Raw genomic sequence first — 22138 nt, 5'->3', positions numbered from 1 at the left:
AAACGGTGATGTGCTTTTCATCTTGTTTATTAGCGATACCTTGAATCAAAACACTTCAAGTGAGCCCTGCTGCATGAACTTTGTCCCACACTGATATTTATTTGGTCTACTTTCTTTGAATTGTTCAACAGACCTTATCAAAAGATTCTTCACGTATTTTGACTGGTTATTTTTCTACTGGTGACAAAATGGTCACAGAGGCTGAGGTATACACGACGGGAGCATCGGCACAGCTCTGACCTGTTATAATAAATATGTTGTTGACCCCACTGGAGGAACAAGGCCCCCCTTCACTTCAAACTGGTGGGGAGGTGGATGTGAAAATCCCCTTTGTGCCGTGTGCATTTAATCCTCATCTCCTTCTTTTCATCTATCACGGCCACCACAATAGAACGCCCCCGAGCACGACTGTCATTAGCGACCACATAATTTGTTTTCGCAATGGGACTGATTCCTCAGCGGCGCAGATTGGCACAGCGCTGAGAGCGTTGAGTCATCTGGAGGCGAGTCAGGCGGCGGAGAGAATGAGGCGATATGAGGGGATGTCGCTGCAGGCAGGCTCGCTCATGCGTGGAATGTTTTTAAATTGAGCCGTACCTGGTTCTAGAGCCGGGGATGTTGACACAAATCCACATTATCCAAAGTAAACATGAGTTTCTCACGTCTTCGATACAAAGACTCTTGGATTGTCAGCTACAGCTTCAAGTGAGATACCACTGCCTGCTGCAACTATCAGCTGCTGCCTCCACTGTAGAGACGGCGACAACAGAATTCATATGATCCATGATGAAATACAGCCAAATGTTTCTGTATGTCCACTCATGCCTGTATATGGGCAGAAGAAAGGTTGTATAGCAAAATGGTGAAATCCTAGTATGTACATAATTCCTTTCAACATCTAGAAATGTATCTAAAATATCCTGGATACAAATGTTTTAATCTCGCACTAAAGACATAGTTTAGATTCAAAGTCTGCACATTAGGGATCAAGGCGTTCACAACAACACAGAAGTCTCTGAAGCGTTCAGGTGAGTGTGGGTGCAGCGAGTAAAGAGAAGATGTCCCCGAAAGCTCTCAGATCTTTAATGGTGTCTTATTGCACCACTTTTTAATTTTTTTGATTTTTTTATTCGTTTTTTCCAGTGTTCTGTCGTGTGTAGCAAGTTCTCACTCAGGGTCTGGATGGAACTCTGGAGAACGTCTGGAGCTTCTCTCTCTGATATTATCTTTCTCAAGTACATTCCCTCCAGAGAATGGAAGGAGGATTTCTAAAGTTCAGTGCAGGTGTGTGCATGTTTAATTTAAACCATACATGTTAGAAACATGGTCTCTCGAACATACACCAGTGTGATACGTATGTCCGAAGACAGAAATCATCTTAACTTTATTTGCAAAACACTACTTAAGTACTTTGAAATAAAAATACTTGATTGCAGTAAAAGTAAAATAACCTTAAAGATTTGAAACTCCTAGAAATTTATTTTGACATATACCATATACATTCATACAAGCTGCTTTCATCCGGGTGAGTCCACATAGTACAAACACATATGGGCAGATATGGTACTCGTGTGTATACACACCCACTGAAGAAGAATACACACATGTTGGACCATGGGAGCAGAAACTGGTCTGCAGTTTAATTTGCAGAGACAAAGGCCTATCCATTACAATCAGTGATCACATTATCAACTATGCAACAATAAAGAGTCACAAATAAACATCTGCTTGTAACATTAAACCACACAACATAAGCTTTGTAAGCCAGAGTACTAGTACTAAAAATAATATACAGCGAGTCTCAGTGATGGTTTTGTTACCGACATTTCTGTAGAATACAAAGGCCTTTGGTTGTTCGGCTTTCGGGATAAACAGATTCCAATCTTGTGTTGCTTCACATGATATTTTATGCAGCTGAAGTTCCAAGGCACATAGACAAAAGACACAGAACAGAAAAGTACATATTCATGTCTGCAGGGTACGGCCTGTTTTTGAACATTTTTATGAATGAAAATACTGCAAATCACGAACCACACTGGGTTGATATAAAAGGTGAAGCCTTTTATATCTCCCAGAAAACATTACATCATAGAACAAAGTAAAAAAAACGTCTGCACCTCCATGTCATGTCATCAGGGGCTGGAATGATGACAATTGAACCAATGTTAGATTGTAAAGACAACGTTGTCTCAACATGCATTGAATTTTGGACAATAATTCGCTTAATTAGATACACCTATAATAACAAATGTAACTTTTAGGTGATATATAGCACTTTCAGGGTATTCATTATCACCAGTATATTCATGTTTATGTAAATAAATAGGGTTGTTTCATAGTTTAGGTGCAACCTGAACATCATTTAACACCTGCCATGTAAGAAGTTGTTCCACACCTGTTGTCTGGCACAAGTACAAATTAAAAAAACTCAACCACTGTAGTTTCAGGAATATTTTGAAACCATTTTTTTTTTAATTAGACACCCTCTCGTGCTCTCCTTTTCTCGTGCACACACACACGGGGGGGGGGGGGGGGGGGGTTCGATCATACCCAACGAAACCTAAATTTAAGTGCTGATTTTACATGCCAGCATTAAAGCCCTCTTTCAGTACCATGGATAGTGCCACTTGGACAATTATCCATTTAAAAATGTCATCAACAAAAATTTGCGAAAAAAACAGTACTCATGTCGCAGCACTTTACTTAGTTATAATTTTAAAAATAATCTCACACCCTGCATGACAGCACACTTTCAGAAACAAGGGTAAGTTGTCAGCAGTTTACTTCAAATTTCTGTCAGAATTATAATCTGTATTGTGTAAAACATACATTTTATTTTCTTGGACATCGTGTGTGCTGCCGATCATGACCTTAGCAGTCGCATCTTCTTGTCCCTAAACACAAAGACAAACCACTGTACAACTTCAATATTATTTAGTACTTTTCTTTTCTGTGCGTGTATCTAAGCAAAAGAGGTCGCACCCAGGATAAGTGAATGGCTGGATTTAGTAGGTGTGGTGACAAAGTTAAGGGGCTATATAACAATCCCTATGCAAGAACAAGTGATGCATACCACAAATACACAAAGTTTAATATTGAACGGTGCATCCTCTGGAGTGCACATTCTAGCCCTTCGCAAATGAACGCAAAGAAAAGACAATGAACACAACAAACTCAGCAACACAGAGGTTTCCCATTCCCCCTGCTTCTGCCTCGCAGGAATCAGCCAGTTACCCACAGAAAGAGCCTTTTTACATTTGGCGCTGAGCTGAACCAAGCAAGTTGAGGTCAGTGTCAACCCAGATAATCACGTATTTTCCCAGAACACGGCACGACCTAATTTCAGAGACGTATTCAGGTCTCCATTTCATGGAAATGAGAGAGGCATGGCAGTTACCACAGGCACCGTCTCATCGCCACGGCTGTCCTTTTTTAGAGCTACATTTACACTGGTTTTGACACAGACTGTCTTATTAACATCTATTAAACATCAGGACGTTCATTAGGTCAGTTAATTATGTCCAAACAGCCAGTGGCAGTGACAGATATTGTGTGTCTTCCTAAGTATGGTTGAGTTCATTTCAGCTCAGTTCAGCTTGGGTGGGTCAAAAATATGTCAGCTCATATTCTTCACCAGTCAATGCATGCAAATGAGAGAGAGAGAGAGAGAGAGAGAGAGAGAGAGAGAGAGAGAGAGAGAGAGAGAGAGAGAGAGAGAGAGAGAGAGAGAGAGAGAGAGAGAGAGAGAGAGAGAGAGAGAGAGAGAGAGAGAGAGAGAGAGAGAGAGAGAGAGAGAGAGAGAGAGAGAGAGAGAGAGAGAGAGAGAGAGAGATGCACAATTAACAATTAAGTATAGTATGATAAGTGATTAATTGTGTCACTTGTGCTTCTTCATTCTCATTTTCAGACCGAAGATGAGATGTTAATCGATGTTAATTTATTTTACTGAATATTTATGTTTTTTACTGTCTGTCTCTTTTTTCATCTAATTTCATTTCATTTATCTTTTAGAAACATTTGGAACAACTTAAAGCAGTACGTTGAAATACTGTGTGTTCCGGGGTCAGTGAGTTGAATTGAATCCAAACCTGTGAGTTGTTGGTATCTCTCACAGAAACCCTTTGTTCTTGGTCTGCTTCACACATTACCGTTTCACTTGAACGATATATACTGGGACTCTAAGTGAATGTGACATTGCAGGATAAGGAGGACGGCCTTATAACTTTGTAGTTGTGCGAAAAATCTCCCAGCAACTGTGCGTGGCTCCATCATGGAGGTCCATTGGAGGAGTCCCTGTGCACAAACAGCCACGTAGCTCAAACTGAAGCTTGTATCTGGTGTTGACGTGGGCTCAGTCAATCAGCATTAATGGAGTGAAGTTTAAAGCAATCAGCACACCTAAGCCACCTAGTTTTTTAGCAAGGTAAATAGCCACCAAGTTATATTTGTAGAAACTGATATACCAGATGTAAAGGGCTGCAACTTAAAGGTCACCCCAAGAATGGAGATTCACTCATTATCTGTTAACAACAGGTGGGTGAAGTGTTTGACTCCAGAAAAACCCTTTTAGAGATTCAGGGGTAAACAGCATTTCACCCAGAACCAATATAATTAAATGAAATGGCGACCATTTCTTCAAATGTAAAAAGACAACAGACTACTGCTCGTGTGGTGTCCTCCAAGCGTCATTTATTCCTGGTTTTGGGCCTAAATGTCCGCTGTTATTCCTCCAGTAACTTCAGCTATCGGGAGTCATTAAGATTTTTTACGAATTCTCGCAAGACTCCACTCAAACTCTTTGCCCTTGCGTCCATTGGCATAACGGTGAGTAGATAATGAGTGAATGTTCAGCAATCAGGGAACAGAGCTGCAGTAGAAAGGTCCAAGCACTCAGCCAGTGAGGCAATGTCAGCTGTCAATCCTGACATGTCAAGATGTGTCTGTAGCATCTCTCATGTAGAAGGAGCTGCTTTTATCCTGATTTCATCTAAAGACATTGTTACGTGAGTAAGAATTGGAGTTACAGCTCTGCTAACCTGTGTACTATAAACGCTGAGATAGACGCTAACAAGGAGGCCAGATTTACAAGAGAGATTGAGAGCATCATTGCAGCACTGACCACTGCACCTTAATAGTTGTCATAACATAAACCTACAGGATCCTTACATCGGGAATCAGCCTGGAGAGTACCTTGTTTCTATGTTCAGTCACATTAATGATATCGCCTCAGGTAGTAGCCAAAGTAACCAAACTTCCGCTGTCTGTTTGTCTGTTTGTTTGTCTGCTTGTTGGCAGAATTACACAAAAACAACAGGACAGATTTTCACGAAACTTGGATTCAGGATGCAGCGCGGGTCGGGGAAATACCATTCAGTTTTCGTGTTGTCCGGGATCAGATGGCGATTTCAGTTCACTGAATGCCGTGTAAGTCAAATTCTTGTTAAAACAATGCTTTTTGTGTTATTTGCTTAGTAACACTGACAGTGAACTGACATGTGTTGGTTATAGTATTCACTGGTATCCATAGAAACTACTGCACTGGGTCCCATAGCAATGACTGCATGTGCTCTGGATGTTGCTTCTGACACCCCAGTGACCTTATTTAGCATGTTGTGTATTCATATTTTAGCAGTGTTTGTCCTTTATGAATGCTCAGTATACATATTTAAAGCATAACAAAACATTATATTCATAAATTAGTAAATTGCATGTCTCTTGTACTGGATTATCAACTGAGCAAACCTGGAACTGGGAGAACAAGGTTTTAATAGCCAGCTTTAAAATCCAGTATGAACAGATGCATGTCCTGCATCTTTAGCTAATCTTTTGGACCAACCATGTAAAAGCCGCCCTCGCCCAAATCTATACTTTAAAGAAACGTTATCCTCTTTTGTTCATATTGTACACATCTAGAGCGTTCTTTGAATTAATTCAATTTAAAGCGGTAGCACATGCACAAAGGTCGCCCTCAAAGGTAACAGATTCCAATTGATAGGTCGACAGATGAAAGAGTGAGAGAGAAGTTCGAGCATGAGAGAGAAAACTGCACTGCACCACGCTTGTGGGTTTGTGCATAACATCAGCTGATTCTATGAGGTCCGGTTGGACGGTAAAAACGATAGTGTCTGACAGTAGAAATCTCTTATGGTATTTTGATTATTTAAGTGGTTCATTATAAAAAATGTGGCTGGACAAAGTACAATATTGTGGCCCACCACAATGTAGATAGTTAATGGTAAACACTGAAGTTATCCAAATGGCACATTATATACCAACTTGGGGTGGGTTCATGTTATTCCAACATAGGAGTTAAGGTTCCACAATGCACAGGTAGGTGTGATGGGTGGTGGGTCAATAAGCAGCACAATAAGTCCAAAGACTTTGTACTTCACAAAAGTACAAGAGTCAATCTTGACATTGATTTTGTATTTTGTGTTATAACAAGCTGAAATCAACCAAACATACAATATGCAATAATAGTAAAATGATAAGTTCTGTGATTAAATTGTGATTAAAATGTGTAAATTCAGGTGAGTGGTGAGAGGTCTGAGCTTCAGATACACAAAAAGCTGATCTCAGTCATTGTTGGCCAACCATCATTGTAGTTTTATTGTTATGAGATAACTAATTATATAATTATTTTGAGAATAAAATGCAATAAAAATAGATTGTATTTGTGTTTTGGCGTATCGCTCTCTCAGCCACACATCTCCATCTCTTCTGTGCACCTGCAATCCTGCAGCCCACTCAAACTTGGTCTTCTCTGTGCTGTGCTTTCATTAGATATGATGAGTAAACAAGCTCTGCACTTCTTCCCCGTGTTTTTCTTCTTCCCCCTCTCCCCCTGTGACAAAGTGATACATTTTCCTGTCGTCTGTGAGATTTAGGCATTTTTCAACCACATGCTGCCTCAACCAACGATAAACTCTGAAATATTACACTGTCAAAACACAACACTTTGCAAGAAGAAATGGGCTCTTCATAGCTGCATATCTGGCACAGGGACCAGGCTGCAGTGAAGAATAACATATCCGCGACGGATTCCGCAAACACAGTTTCAAAGCCGCTCTTGACACATATCACAACAATGCAGAATTTTACAGCAGGGTTTGCCTTCGAGAATCGTTTTGGCTTGGGCATGAAGTTGTTTCCCCCAGAGGTTGACAAGAAGAAAAAAATACATTTTCCTATATACAAAGTCAAGCTGTTTTGAAGTACGCGGGGTCGGAGCGGCTCCTGAGATGTTTTCCCATCCTTCCACGTAATCAATAATCCACGATGTCAAATTCAAGCAGTTACAGGTCAATGCAGTTGTTTCCACTCAGAGGTCGACAGGGAAAAGAGCATCCTTCCTTTGAGGGTGAATAAGATTTGTTTACCATTTTGTTGCACTGTCGATCATGCAAGACCAGATGAATCAGCTGGATTGAATAAGACATGACCATGAAAGAAGTCATCTTTGAGCTTTGGCAGCTGATATTGATCTTTCAAAATCTCTGGAGAATTACAGTGGCGGCTCGAAATGTTTGTCCCACTTCTTCAACAGTACTTCCACATTTAGAGAAATCAATGGTCGACCTTGTAAGCTCTGGAAAGGTCCATCACTGCTCAGCCGTCTCTGTCCTCACTGTGTGTGAACTCACCCCTGCATTGTCTCCAGTGGGTCCACTCTCTGATCGTAGGTCTTCTTTTGATTTGGGTTCTGTCTGCATGTTTTTTCTAGTAACTGGATAGTAGTCCCAGGCTGGTGAACGAGAGCTGCTGTCTTGTTTGTGTTTGATTTGTCTACAGTGTTGGAAATAATTTGTCATATCATACATTTGCTTCAGCTCAGGGCTAATCAGTGCAAGTTCTCCCATTAGCCCAAATATCAAGCGTTTGATCTGGAGTCAGTGTACTTTCCCCGACCTTTTAAAAACCCTTAAGAAATTGTTTATTATTTTCACTCACTTTGCTCATGTGTCAGCGTCCATGAGCAGCAGCTATGATATCATCCTCCCTCCCCCGCGCCTTTGAGCCGAGGTCACTAGCAGTGCGCGGGTAGCCCATCATCCCCACGCTCAGTCTCTCTGGCCTCCCTCGACGTGACTGCAACCATTTTATCCTCAGATGCTGGTCTGCAGCTCGGAATGGAGCAGGGCGGCATTGTGAGTCTCCAGGTTGGCGTTGTTCACGGCATCGATGACCATCCGGCTCCTGTCCGCCCGGCTGTCACTGCGCTCGATCTCGTCCAGGCCCGTCACCTTTTTCAGACACAGCACCTTCTGAAAGCTCTTCTTGAAGTTGTCCGACAGGAAGGCATACAAGATGGGGTTGGCACAGCTGTTGGCGTAGCCGAGGACCACCACGAAGTCGAAGGTGCTCTTCACGGCAGAGGTGGGGCTGATGGAGCCGGTGACGGAGGTGACGTTGAAAATGTAGAAAGGCAGCCAGCAGAGCACGAACACCGCCACCACAATGGACACCATCCTTGTCACCTTACGCTCTGAGCGCTTGCGCTTGGTGGAGCCCACTCTCATGCCAGACGACTTCACCTGGTAAGAGGACGGACTGTTAGTGGGGTAATCTTTAAGGAATAGGGACATTTTAGAATATACCCCTATTTGTTTTTAATTCAGATGAAAAGATCAATACAACTGTAATATCTCGCAACCAGGACTTAGCTTACATTTACCTTAGTATAGCTTAGGTTAAATGAAACAAATCTGTTCCCAAACTCTAAAGCAAAGACAGTTAGGGTTAGGGGTTTGCCAAACAAAGATTCTGTCACTTTATGTAGTTCTTATCAATCTGTATATCTTGCAGCAAATTTCATCAGCACAAGATTGCAGTATTTTTTTGGGCTTAATTTAAAAATGTTAAGGTAAGTAGAGATGCATCATTCATCTTTACAACAATCATTGGTTAGATTCTTAAACCAACCAGTATCCAGATCCAATATAACTGCAGCTCAAAGTACTGGACAGTAATCTTAGGCCAAAGAAAAATTGCAATTTATTTACTCGATTCAAAATGGTTTAAGTAGCCAAAACATTTTACTTGTTTGTTTTTTGTTTATCATTCTAGTGCCATAGCCAGTTATGAAATAATGTTATTGAATTTACAGGACAGAAGTAAAGCAAAACCAATACAGAAACATAGTTCCATTATAACACCACACATGCAGTCTCACCTTGATTATAATGAGCAGGTAGCACATACATATGACCACCAGGGGCAAGAAGAAACCTATGAAGAAGGTGTAGAATATGAAGGCTGTGTAATAGATGTCCTGGGGCTCCGGCCACACAATGCCACACACCGGCACCTTGTCCAGGCCACTGAAGATCATAGTTGGCAGAATGACCAACAGCGACACAACCCACACTGTCAGGTTAATTAGCTTGGCTACACGGGGTTTCCGCCATTTCGTAGATTTAATGGGGTGGACCACAGCCAAGTATCGGTCAATGCTCATCACCATCAGACAGAAGATGCTGGTGAACTGATTGAGAGAGTCTGGGAAGGGGCAGGGGAGGAGAGGAAAGAACAAGGTGAGTCGAGGTTATGTATCACATGCTGAGCAATTTCTTAAGCTATAAAAGGAAACAAGAATAGATTACAGTGAGATAAAAAACTGCCTGGAGCGATAGTTAATAGCACTTTCATATCTATCTGTTAAAAACGAAGCAACAACAATGAGCTGGCTATCTTAAATCTTGAGCCCACACATCTAGAGCTTACTGGAGCTCGTTTCTTTCATCAGTAATCGGTTTTCATTGTCCACACAGCACAAGAGGGCTCTATACCTCCTTCTAGGGCCACGTAGGCCGTGTCCTCTGAAGGAGGCGAACCCTGAATTGGGACACGGCTGTGGCTTAGAAATAACCACACCCATAGCTCTTTAACTTTTTTACGATTGTTGTTATTTTTAGGTGTTAAAACACAATGGGATAAAGTGCATTCATTAGTGAGCTCATAAAGTGTCTGTATTCATAATTTTGTTTAACCTTTAAACTGCAGAGGCAAGCTAGATGTTTTTCCCTGCTTCCAGCCAGATACTTATTAAGGAGCCTTATGATTGTAGTTGCAAACTTGTGGTATTAACATTACATCTAACTTTCCCCAAAAGCTATTTGAAAAAAAACCATCTCAACATTTGTTTAATTTTGACACTCAGACTGAGTTTAACATCTAAGAGGTAAATAGTTTTTTCTTGAAATTGCAACTATAGCAGGAAGTGATTTCATGGTAATTTCCATCTCGAGGAACCTGACAGTGCTCCTCTGTCGAGTAAAACTGCTGCTCCTTTATAAAGTGCACCAATAACCTTTCGCTCTACACCCACCTACAGTCATGATCACTCTGCAAAGAGCCTCTCCAAAGGGCCAGTGCACCAGCGCAAGCTGCAGGGCGATGAACGGCAAGCTCATCATGCACAAAACATCTGCGACTGCCAGGTTCAGGATGTAGATGTTGGTCACCGTCTTCATTTTGGCATATCGCAGGATTACGTAGATGACCAGGGCGTTGCCACAGAGCCCCACGGAGCACACCATGAAGTAGATGAAGGTGATGACCACGGAGCTGGTCTTGTCCTGGTGACGCTCTCTGGTCCCTGAGATGTTCATGTCCAGGTCAGACTCATTCCCTTGGATGTAGCTGTCGTACAGGAGGGGCTCGGGGATGGAGGTGTTCGGGGGGGTCGATAGGAAGGGCCACTGATCCAAGGCCATGATGGCTGACAAGGTTTTGGGAAATCAAAGGGTCGTAATCTAAAAAAGTTGACAAGTAGAGTGTGATCAGAGAGGAGTTCAGAGACGGTAGCTGTTAATGGGTTTTGGGTTGGGCGTTGATTTTAATTCACAGGCTGGTGAAAATAATGTTTCAGGGCTTCATGTGTTAAGTTCCAGGATAAGCAAGGGGTGCTGGGAATTTGAGATCTTGGGTATAGGGCTCTGGGTTTTGGACGACTGAGTATTAGGAACCACAATTATCACATCCCAGCTGGAAGGAGATGGTTGTAGACCGAGATAGATCTAGGGAAAGAGAGAACGGAGTGAAATATAGTAAGTATGGCAGAATATATACTTATACCAGTACAAATCCCAATAATAGTCCTTTAAGATTCACAGCCCCAGTTCCAAGGTTACTAACTATGTTCACAGCTTATTCTTTCTTTACAGAATAGCTCACATACTTTCTATAGATGTTTACTTCTCTTCATGGTTATACTCAACAATGCAACGAACCAAAAGAGACATGGAAGAAATGGCCGAATCCATCCATCGATCCATTTTTTGCAGAACAGGCCCTAGGCAGAATTTGATTTGTGGGTCCCCCCACTGCCACATTTACAATCCTTGATCACACACTGTAAATCAAACACACCCACTGACAATTGTATTAGTTGTAGCTGTGTTGCTTATACCAATGCCTGCCTTTATGCTTCCAGGGTTTTTAATCTGTATGCACACACAGACCCACCTGACTTCTCTGAGAGGGATGGTGAAAAATATCCTAAATTACCAAATCAGCTTTGTATTACTCTCGCTCTACCCCCGCAGTTATAAAAACATACAAGCAGATGGAATTAAAAGTTGCCCTTTAAAAAAAAAAAAGATCCAATGGCTTTGCTTAAAGACAGTGCTTTGGTTGTTATGGTTATAATAAATCCAGACTGACTTAAACACTGCGTTCATTGAAAGCAGTGAACTGATGGAGACATTCGAATAAGTGTGGCAGGAAGCAGATGTGAGGAGGAGTCAGGCTTTGTGTCGGTGCACGACCAACATGTTGCAAATAATCAAGTGCTCTGCCTCTGAAAATAATATTAATATTATCAAACTATCGTCAGGTGCTGTAAAGCAGCTGCACACAGAATAAAGCAGCTATGGCAGAGTGAGTGACTAAAGGCCGATATATGCTACTCCGTTGTGACGGAGACGGACACATGGGACAGCCCTCTCTGAGCACCTCGGAGAGCTCTAAATACACCTCTGAGTTTTCTAACTATATGTCGGCATGTCGGAGAACCTAGGGATACCCATGGCTGTGATTGGTCCGCTAACAACATCATTACTGAACAACATCATTTCCGGAATCTCACATTTCCGGACGTCACACTTCCTGTTTCATCCAGAGCCCCCAAAATGCCGCTGCTATCGCTGTACACTGGCTGGTTGAGGGACAGGGTAGGTAGTCTGGCTGTAGAGCTGTCCACAACGCCTTGAACACCACGGACACAATGCCGGACAACGTGCAGGATGCCAGTTTGTAGGCTAAAAAAACATTGCGCCACCTACTGTTCTGGCGGTGAATTGTTTTCAGCCCCCACAGCCCTCGGAGAATCATAAATGAAAAGGAGTCCGTCGTATCTGTCCGGTCGTCCGTCCGTAATGTATCATATTTCAGCCTTAAGGTGTACCCTGCGCTCACTGAGACATCTGCTTTGATTCGAGTGGGAGGCAGGGCCCTGCAATCGCGTAGTGAACGTATAGGGAGGTCCGGCTCTGATTTTCTGTACCGCTAATCAAAAACAAACAAAAGTTTGTGGCTGCATTCACACTTATGGTCGATATATAGTCTCTAATCAAGTCTTTGAACTGTGGGAGGAAACCGGAGTACCCAGAGAAAACCCAAACAAACACCCGGAGAACCCACAAAGTAACACACAGAAAGACCCCAGACCAACTGGGCTAAACACTTCTGGCCGAATCCAGCGGAGTCCACTTTGGTGATTCTTACATGATGCTCCTATTTCTTGAAAAATCAAACAGAATTCATCTTGCCTAACTTTAAGGTTTTTACATGTGGTCAACCCACAGAGTTTCAGATCGATTATTCCGGGCAGATAGATGTATCTTTGATTTATTTGACAGCAAGCTAATGAGTGTTGGTTCGAACCAATAGCAGCCACGACAGAATCGATTACCTCAGAGCTGGAGAGATTTCTTCGTTGAAATAGTGCAAAGATCAACACTGGAGGCTTTGGAAAATAGGTTTTCACTCTTCTCCGGCCTGGGGTCAAAACACAGTGATAGACAGGTAGTTGGTCCAATCACCTGCCAAGTAATTGTTTTTCCAAAAAATCTCAATGAACCTCCACCAGTTATTCTCCTTGTTACAAATCCTACTGTGCCTGGTTAACCAAACCACGAGGGATCCCTGAGCCAGCTGCCATCAGGACCCCTTACGTTATCGAACATCATCCTAAAAACTCACAACTTTTGAAACATGAGACTGACCTGCGTTGATTTTGATCCAAAGACAATATCTACTTTCACAAAAACATCCAGGTACTGGTGCCTGGAAAACTCACCACAATGTTTATTTACGAGAAAATTCTTGTAGGTCTCATTAGGTCTTCTGCTCTTTTCTTGCTCGTTACTCTGACCAGACAATACATTCCCCTCCCCGTGCGACACTGATTCCAAGCTGTCCAGGACCGGCGTGTGCACATGTGAGTAGGCATGCCTCCCCCCCATGCATGCATACATTCAAAATGGTGAGCCTGAGCGAATGAACGACGAGGGCACCTCGCTGCCGAAGACAAATGTTTATTTAATCGATCCTGGTAACAAACAGCTCTGACACTGTGGCAGGATCACTCACTCTTCCCCTGCAGTGACAGCAGCTGGCCCACAGTCGGGCAGCGGTCCAGTTCTTGCTTTCAGAATTTACCTGACGTGTGACTGGCACATGTGGGCTCACTTGGGCAATGCCATGCCAATGACGGCTGTGGGGATAAGAGGTCGGGTTCAAGTAGCAGTTGATGACGTGGGTTAGCAAAGGTCTTCACTTTATCCTTTTATTAATCAGAATGTTTCACTCATTAAATACATTAGATAATCATGTATTTCCTTAAAGTCATTATTCATTTATTTAGCTTTAATTCTTGATAACCAAAGGTTTAACCAGAGCAGAATGTGGTGTATTCTAATTTTCTGTTATATAAATAAAAACCCTTGAGAGGTTTTCACTTCAGTTTTAGACAATAAAACAACACTCGGATTATCAGAATAATCACTGATTGAGTGTGTTAGCCAGTTGTAGCGTTAAGAGAAATACATATCGCATTAATAACCTGCAGTTCCTCGAGTGATCATTCGCCTCTGATACACTGTGTTCATTTTTCACATTGTGCATTTGACTCACTGGCTGTGGGAACGTCTGTGATGGAAGTTTCTCTATTGGTGAACCACTAAAGCTCCAATTTGGTCTGAGAGATTGAGATTTTTTAGCATTTCGTTCCTCTAATGATCTTTTTACACATGTATGAGTAATATCGGATCAACGAAGCTCCCCCTCATAAAAAGAAAATGGACTTTTTATTAAATTAGCCTATAATTATAATCTTTGGTCGTTAGTGTTGCACTTCGGTGATTTGGCAACACCTAGTGATTACAGTGAGTGCAGGGATCTTGGGCAACAATGTAGACTGAATTTAATAAATAGAATTGAGAGAAACAGAAATAACTCACATAAAACTGGTCTGATTGCATAAAAACAATTCATGACTGATCATTTCTGTACAAAACACAGAAATCCCTCAAAATAATTGCCAGTTGACCTTTACTAACAGGTATCTGTGGAGCCGGCACATGCTGCGGGCTTGTGAGTGTGAGAGAGAGAGAGAGCTACAGAGGGGAAAGCAATCAAAACGAAACGCACCCACATGTTTGATGAAAAAATGAATTCGGAGTGACAAATGTTTGTTCGCAGGCAGATAATTCCTCCAAATTGAAAAAACAAGCTCTTATCGCCTGATAACCATGCACGTCTCTCCATGGGGAATTACACCTGCTTCACTTGTTTTTTAATGCTGACACGAAGAACACAACTGCCCTCTTAAACCACAAATCCTGAAATGTGCAAAAACACACATTTTGAGTGCATTTACTTTCTGTTTAAGTGCGTTTAACTACCCCAAAAAATCTGTTATTCACAATAGATTCCACAATAGATTCCATAAAAAAACAACTTTTTTCAGCTTAAATAAAACAAGATTGTGTGTCAGTGCGCACAAGCAAACCAGAGTCCTCACTGAAATGACATTTGGATGAAGACGGATTTATTGAGCAGCATAAACACCAGCGCAGTATATCATTTAAAATCATTCTTTTTTGTTTTCTCGTCAACAGCATCACTTACTTTTTAAACACGTCCTCCTCAAATCGCGTTCATGGTGGCGAGACGTCCCTCAGCACAGAGTGTGGCGTCCAGCCGCTCCGGAGCGACGCTGACCTGCTGGAAGAACCGCATCCCGCTCCAGCCTCTCCATCCACCTGCTCGCGGTGCGCACGGCGCTGGCGTTCCAACGCCCACTCAGCGGAGCGGCTGGTGACAAAACTATATCTCGTCAGGCTTTTTTTTTCATAAATCCAAGAAACATCCCGAGTTGGTTGACCGAAACTTCTTACTGATTTATTAATTAAAAAAAAAAAAACCGGCGTACGCTCAGAGTGCACTGCGCGCGTCCAACAAGAGCGTCTTGGCACAGAAACCACCGCGACGAGACAGACGGAGCGGCAGGACGCGCGACTGTGCCGCAGACGGAGAGAGAGAAGGAGAGGGAGAGAGGGGGAGAGAGCGAGAGAGAGAGAGAGAGAGAGGGGGGGAGAGAGAGAGAGACAGTCGAGCGCGTCATCCTCACCGTGTGTGCGTCGGTGTCTGACAGTTTGCCGATTTTGAGTCAAGCCCATGAGTTGGATTTTTGTTCCATCATGACAGACTGCCACATTTACTTTGCTGCAAACATGTGCTCCACACCAGGAGCTTCTCCGATGCACCAAGATAAACCACATCAGTAAAGTATCAAAGCACAGACCTGAATTTCCCCTCACTGGTCCTACAGTTTCATGGACAACATCAATTTTACAGAGAAGGGAGTATAAAAATCTGACCTCAAGCTGTCCACCAAAATGATGCTCCTGGCTCTTACCAGATCCATCTGCTCCCACTGCTGTTGTTGTCTGGGGCCTTACAATTGCAGATCAGTTATCGATGCACATCCGACGTCAGCCGACAGGGATGAGATGGCACCTGGAACGGATGGAGAAAGCCAATCTACCCTCCTTCCTGTCTTATAACAAAATATGTAAAGGAGGAGTTTTGGAAGCCAGTGCAGATGGCGGGTATCGTCTGCGACCTCTCTCAGTTGAATGCTGCGTGAGAAAATGTCCCCGTTCTAAGTCTCAACATAGCAACACAAAAGTGCTGCTATTATTAATACCGGCTGTTGTCCAATAAAGATTAATACATCTATTTATGTGCAACGTGATAGGAGGCTGCTGAGAGGAGGAAGCATGATGACAGAGGTTTGTGAACCGTTCATGTCTTGAGTTATTCAAAGCAGAAATTCCCTGTCCATGTATCCCAGCATCAGGTCAGGAGGGTTTGTGGTTCACATTTGTGTTCACTGCAGTTTGAGGTCAGCGAGTTGTCTGGGTGAGTTCACCTCTCATTCACACTGACAACAACGTCCAAGCCGGATGTTTTTCTGTTCATTTTGAAACGGTCAACAAGGGCAGAATGTATGGAGAAGCACTGCAGGAATTATTTGACATTTTAATAATTACTCTTAATTAGCTTTCTTGCTGAGAAGTAACCCGGTGTCACAAATGTCCCATAATAATGACGTGAAGGCGGCTGTGCACCCCAGTGAGCCCACACTAAAGTCTCTGTTAAAAATTCTCCCAGTTTGGATCGATAAAGCACAGACGCAATAGTTCACCCACTGCCAGTTTGACCCAGTATCAGCTCAATAACCCATCGGGTTCATAATCCATTCTAACATGTGGTGATGTTGACCCAACACCACAGGTTGAGTTCCGACTGAACCCAGCCCCCCCCCCCCCCCCCTAAGCACAAATCTTTGTGCTCAAATTGAAAGAGCTATCAACTCACCCAGGCCCATTGTTGCATTAGTCTAGTAACGCCTGTGGGGATCTGCTTCCCACCCTTCTGCTGACTTTCAATTTAGCCAGGTCAGTTTGTCAGGCAACTAATTGAGACTTCAGGAAGCAGCTACAAATGAATAGTCCTGTTGTGATAAGTGTAAATTCTTATTATAAATGAAACAAAGATTTAAAAGGGTCATCCAAAGGGGAAAAAAGCCTCCAGAGATATCTCATGTTTGAACAACAAGACCGTTCATTCTTCTGGTAGTAATATCATAATAATATTACAACGGCAACAAAATCAGCACATGTTCTTCATTTTAATTAAAACACTCCCTGCACTTAATTGAAAAAAGGGTTGGCCAAGGATAGCTGAATTGACAACATGCCAATGTCAGACGTTCACCTGTCTACAAACCAACCAATATCAAGTATAGGAAGACCCACGTCAGAGGGTAAGTATGTAAGAAGTCTTTAGCCAGCTCCCTAAATGACAACGTGACACCTAAACAAACCAGATCAAATGCAAACATGAAACTTAAGGCCGGCGCATGCTTCTGCAACTGCGTCGGCGGCTTTTCACGCAGCTGTGTCGCAGGACTCTTTGTCATTCATGCTTCCCCAAGCTTCCCCAAGCGCTGCGCGTCTTATATAGCAATTCCCCGCCAGAACACTAAACGGAGTATTGTTTTTTGTCGAAGACGACCTTAGAGACGCCTTTTTTCTTCTTCGTCGATTGTTAATTTAGATGGCCATCTAAATGGCTGCGGCTCCTCGTAGCCTTTTTCTGGCGGACAAATCGGCCAGTCAGTGACGGGTTATACAAGTGATCATACTTTCGGATCTCTTCTGCCAAACGCACTCCTATTTGGTCCATAGTCGTTCTTCTAAATCTTCTGTTGTTTCTGCCGGTATTATGTGGCATGAAACTGGAAATGCGACTCCGGAAAGGTTGTAGTTAACAGACCAATCACATCCCTTGCGGGCTGCGTAAGACTCGCAGAGCTTTGCTGGGCGACGCACGTAAGCACGTAAGAAGAGATACAAAAGCACGTAAGGGGCCCGGAAGGGCTCTTGCGGTTGCGGGCCCGTGAAAACACAGAAGCATGCGCCGGCCTTAAGACCATGAATCAGACTTCATTCTGGATATTCAGATGTGAAAATGATGCTGGCAGGTGGAGATTTGCTCCCTAAGAGAAGCGGCGTGATATCATCTTCTCATCTTACTCGTATAATAAAAGCTCTCTACAAGAAGGCTCGTGGGAAACATGGTCTTGATTTTGAGAAACAGCAGCAACTGAAAGTACAACATTCTATTGCTGTTTGAAAAAAAAGGGAATAAACATGTTAAGATGTGTCAAAATGCTTTATTTCACAGCTGTGGAGTTCATTAGTCAGCTTGCTGTGTGTGTGATCAGTGCACGCACTCCTTTCAATAAAATGCCAGTTTCTGAAATGGATTCTGCTGCTCGATACCACCGCCCACAGAGTTTCCTGCTGGAGGAGAAATGATTAAAGGTAACAAACAGTCAATCCTGGAACTTTATTGAATCAATTGCTGCTCATTGGGGCCACAAACTCATTTGTGTGCATTAATGTTTAAACCGCAGCACATCGTGCCCTCTAAACTGCCGATACACCTGCTGAATGAATCTCAGACTTTCCCTGTGCTTTCGCCCCTCAACACAAACACACACTGTAAACATCGTTGCTCAATAACTCTTTACCTGGCCTTCAACTCCGACACACGTCCAAGTCAACATGGAGCCTAGTTTGAAGGGTAAAGTTAGGTTCACGATAAGGCCCGAAGATCAAACCCGGAGATCAGACGGTTTCTCACACTCCGACGTCAGTCCTTGTTTATTCGGACGCGTCAACATGTCAGCAGTACACAGCGACAGTCTAGAGCCCCCCACCCCCCTCCCCCTCTCCATGATGGTGAACTTTGAGTTGTGAGCTATGTCAAATCTGTTTGAGCAAACGCAGGACAGGACCTCAGTCACCTTCAACACTCTTGCCCATCACCCTGTCACTATCTGCTTTCTCCTCAGCCAGGTCCACATACAGTACATCTCACAGCCCGAGTTCTACAAAGAACACAATAGCATCTCCAAAGTGTGGCTTTGTGGATGTAACATGATCAGATGTTGATCACCTCAACACCTGGTGACACTGCAGCAATGAACATCATGAGCCACGTGACGCCCCCTGGCACCGAGAGCATGTGTCAAGGTGCTACACGGCATGGACAGACAAAAACAATGTGACTGCTCCTCAAGGTCATACAGTTTGAGAATTGCAATGTAATTTTTTCTATCTACCTGTGCCCCCCCCCCCCCCCCCCCGAAACATCCGAAAAGGACGATCTCACCCGACAAGAGATGTCCCCTGCTGTTTGGCTTGAGGAGAGAAAATTTTCTTAGGCCATTTTTGGCCTCACATACATTTTTTATTGATTTCAATATTTTAGTGCAACCAACTGAGAGGCACTTCTTGTCAGTGTCACACCAGGTCAAGACAGACCAGGCCCAGGGAGTATGGGTCATCCCATTGTAGTTTGCTTTTGTTTCGCTATCCATCTTTGTTTTAATAATTCTTTAATGTCCCTTTATAATCATTTCCTTTCGCTGCCTCTGAACGCCTTGATGGCTTCACCCACTTAATAATTGTGTGTGTGATTTCTCCAGGGTACTCAAACTTAAACTGGACAATATTTTGGCTTAATGTAATTTGATATCTTTTGTAGTTAACTCACAAGTTGCTCGCGAAAAAGCTGGATGGGTCGATCTGAGGCAGACCTTGGATGGTTAAACTTTAATGTATTGAACCAAAGATGCCTTGTTTCTCTTTGTGACCATATCTCACTTTCCTCCATTACAAGCTGTGGAGTTCCCCACAGTTCCCTCCGGGGGTCACTTTTATTTCCATTTACCATCTCGTCAGCACTCACATTAGGAAAACACTGAAATTAATTGTCCATGCTCTCATGTCCAATTTATAAATCAGAAATAATTCTTTACCAAAACCAGGGAAACCCTTACCCACCACAAAGGTCCTTAGAACACGTTTTAAGATCCGACTCACTACATGTAGCCACAGCATTCCTGCCCCAGATAATAGCTTTCTCCTTATCACCTCTCTCCTTATCAACCTGCTCAAGTTGGAGGTTCTCTGGGGGAAACCTGCTGGCTCTTCCCTGTAATAGTTTGTTATAACCACTGGAGACCGGAATGAATATAATGAGTTGACTTCTTTATTGCGTGCCTCAGCTCCAAGATACAGCAGCTTCTAGTGCATTCCAAGACGCATCACATTGAACACCTTATGTAACACTCCGCGACCGTTGAGAACCCGAAACAGTGTTAGTGCGCGGCACTATATCTTACATTCACAAAATTTCATTTAAGATTTAAGCAATTTTACTGCACTGTAGAACGACCTCTGAGACGCAGATGGGCAACATCAGCATCTTCTTTGAAATTGTCCCTGAAAACCCACATTGTAGTTGTTAAAAATTAATTAAAACTTATCATTGTTTGTTGTTTGAAATTGACAAGTAGCTCACATGTGAGTGGATGTATGCAGCCAGCGCCTCTTCACAAATCTTGAAAGCTGATTATACTCCGGCTATCAGTTTTCAGTGTTATGTGCACTTCTGATGCTCTGCGTGTGGGTCTCTCTCATGGAGGAGCATAGACAGTGGAGATTGACATTTAAATATGAATGTGAGGATGATGTCATAGTGTTTGCTTTTAAGAACATTTCCAGTTTCAAGTGCAATGATTGAAAAGACCCACTTCAGTGGATAATGTGAAGGTTGAAGACTGACCAGCAAAGCAGTTGAGTGGCACAAATAATACTGTGTGAGAACTTCCTGAATGTTAATCTGAACGAGTGCTCTTGGACATGTGTGTATTGAACAGATATTATGAAGTATGTGAAGAGAAAGAGAGAATAGCCCCTCTACTCCTTATCATCAAATATAGGGTGAGTATCACACGTGTTCTTTTTTTATTTGTTTTGCCTGTAGGACGACTTCACAGTCAGTTGCCCCATCAGATTGCATTGTAGCAACTGCCACCATGTTACGGCTGCCGTTGGAGGTGATCTACTGGACCGTATCCAAAGGTTTCTGAAAGTAGCATCTATTAACCCACCCAACAAGGAAAAATACCAGAATCCCCCTTTAAAGTTTAAGTCATTTTTATGAAAATAGAGGAGAAAGAAAAAGAGAACGTGAGTATTTTAAAGACGACAATCCCCAGGCCCCTCCTCTCCAAGACTTGGAAGTCTTGAATAGTGTCGAGGTGTTTAGATGAAATATAACAAATGTTTTCAATACAGTTTGCTTGAGAAGAATGAGAAGAGCCACATAGTATAACCCATTATAACATATGCAAAGCGTGATTTCAATTTCATTAAGGATTTAAGACATTGACTTTTTAGGACCCTTTAAGTACACAGCTAAAAAACAGTATTGTGTCCGTGTGATAGTGGCAGCATGTGGTGAAAGTGGAATACAGATTACAAGCGAGAGTTATTCATAACAAAAGACCGACTCTGTGCAGATGTCACTTAAACATAATGCCATGCCATGCCGAGCAGATCAACCAATCAATCTGAATCGATGCAGCGTTGGATTCCAACTGATGCCACAGCAGGTGGTCTGCTGCCCGAATGAAACGTCAAACACTGCCAGTCTCTGCAACATGTGAATTTACACGAGGAATGTCCTCTCCACCTGGACGACATATGATGATGTCATGTCCGCTGAAATGTGTCTGCAGCACGAACCTCCAGCGTTGTGCAGAAACATTTCACAGAATGTGAATCCCCCCGATGACCGGTGGATCACATACTACTGTGATCGGACGCTGCAGTGAGTTGTCACATGCTCCGTGCACCGATGCAAAGTACCACCAAGCTGAACAACAAACTCATGTCATCGCTCCTATGAAGAGACGGGAATCCATTGGAAATTGCATACAGCACAAACTTAAACTGAATCAAAAGCCTTCACACAAAGTTGATCAACAATTTTTTATATATGGTTATAAGACCTGGTGAGGTGTGCTGTGCTATTGAGAAATCTGCAGTGAACAATCATGTGGCCTTGGCCGTGTAGCATCAGTACACCTGAAATATACAAGCCACAGGATCTCAGTGTTACTCGCTGTTCGTTTTACTGGTCCGCTGATGCATGTCATGTTGCCTGACGCATTTAGTTGTGAAAAACAAAACTGGAAGAATATCCAGTA

The 22138-nt window shown here is 42.9% G+C and overlaps 1 protein-coding gene across 3 annotated transcripts; it reads right to left on the bottom strand.

Moving 5' to 3' along the window:
* Window positions 1-1459: 1459 nt before the first annotated feature.
* Window positions 1460-15539, bottom strand: sstr2a (somatostatin receptor 2a). Of its 3 annotated transcripts, XM_062414178.1 has the most exons (5): window positions 13301-13531; window positions 12914-12999; window positions 10328-11018; window positions 9173-9498; window positions 1460-8534 (listed from the first exon to the last, which is right to left on the bottom strand). In XM_062414178.1, exons 3-5 carry the CDS (start codon window positions 10713-10715, stop codon window positions 8106-8108), a joined length of 1143 nt encoding a protein of 380 aa, XP_062270162.1. In that variant the 5' UTR covers window positions 10716-11018; window positions 12914-12999; window positions 13301-13531; the 3' UTR covers window positions 1460-8105. The 3 variants fall into 3 exon arrangements, with proteins under 3 accessions (XP_062270162.1, XP_062270161.1, XP_062270160.1); XM_062414177.1 differs by lacking the exons at window positions 12914-12999; window positions 13301-13531 and adding an exon at window positions 15133-15539; XM_062414176.1 differs by lacking the exon at window positions 12914-12999.
* Between the last annotated feature and the right edge of the window lie 6599 nt (window positions 15540-22138).

The sequence above is a fragment of the Platichthys flesus genome, chromosome 20, assembly GCF_949316205.1.
Source record: "Platichthys flesus chromosome 20, fPlaFle2.1, whole genome shotgun sequence".
Lineage (NCBI taxonomy): Eukaryota > Metazoa > Chordata > Actinopteri > Pleuronectiformes > Pleuronectidae > Platichthys > Platichthys flesus.
This window is presented reverse-complemented; position numbering and strand designations above follow the sequence as displayed.

What these genes read in the sequence shown, in the direction of transcription:
- sstr2a (XM_062414177.1), bottom strand. Translation starts at nt 10,715, where the DNA reads ATGGCCTTGGATCAGTGGCCCTTCCTATCGACCCCCCCGAACACCTCC. An exon ending in CAGAGTGATCATGACTGTAG is followed by an intron (nt 9,499 to 10,327) that starts GTGGGTGTAGAG and finishes GCCCCTTCCCAG; the next exon opens with ACTCTCTCAATCAGTTCACC. An exon ending in ACCTGCTCATTATAATCAAG is followed by an intron (nt 8,535 to 9,172) that starts GTGAGACTGCAT and finishes TCCTCTTACCAG; the next exon opens with GTGAAGTCGTCTGGCATGAG.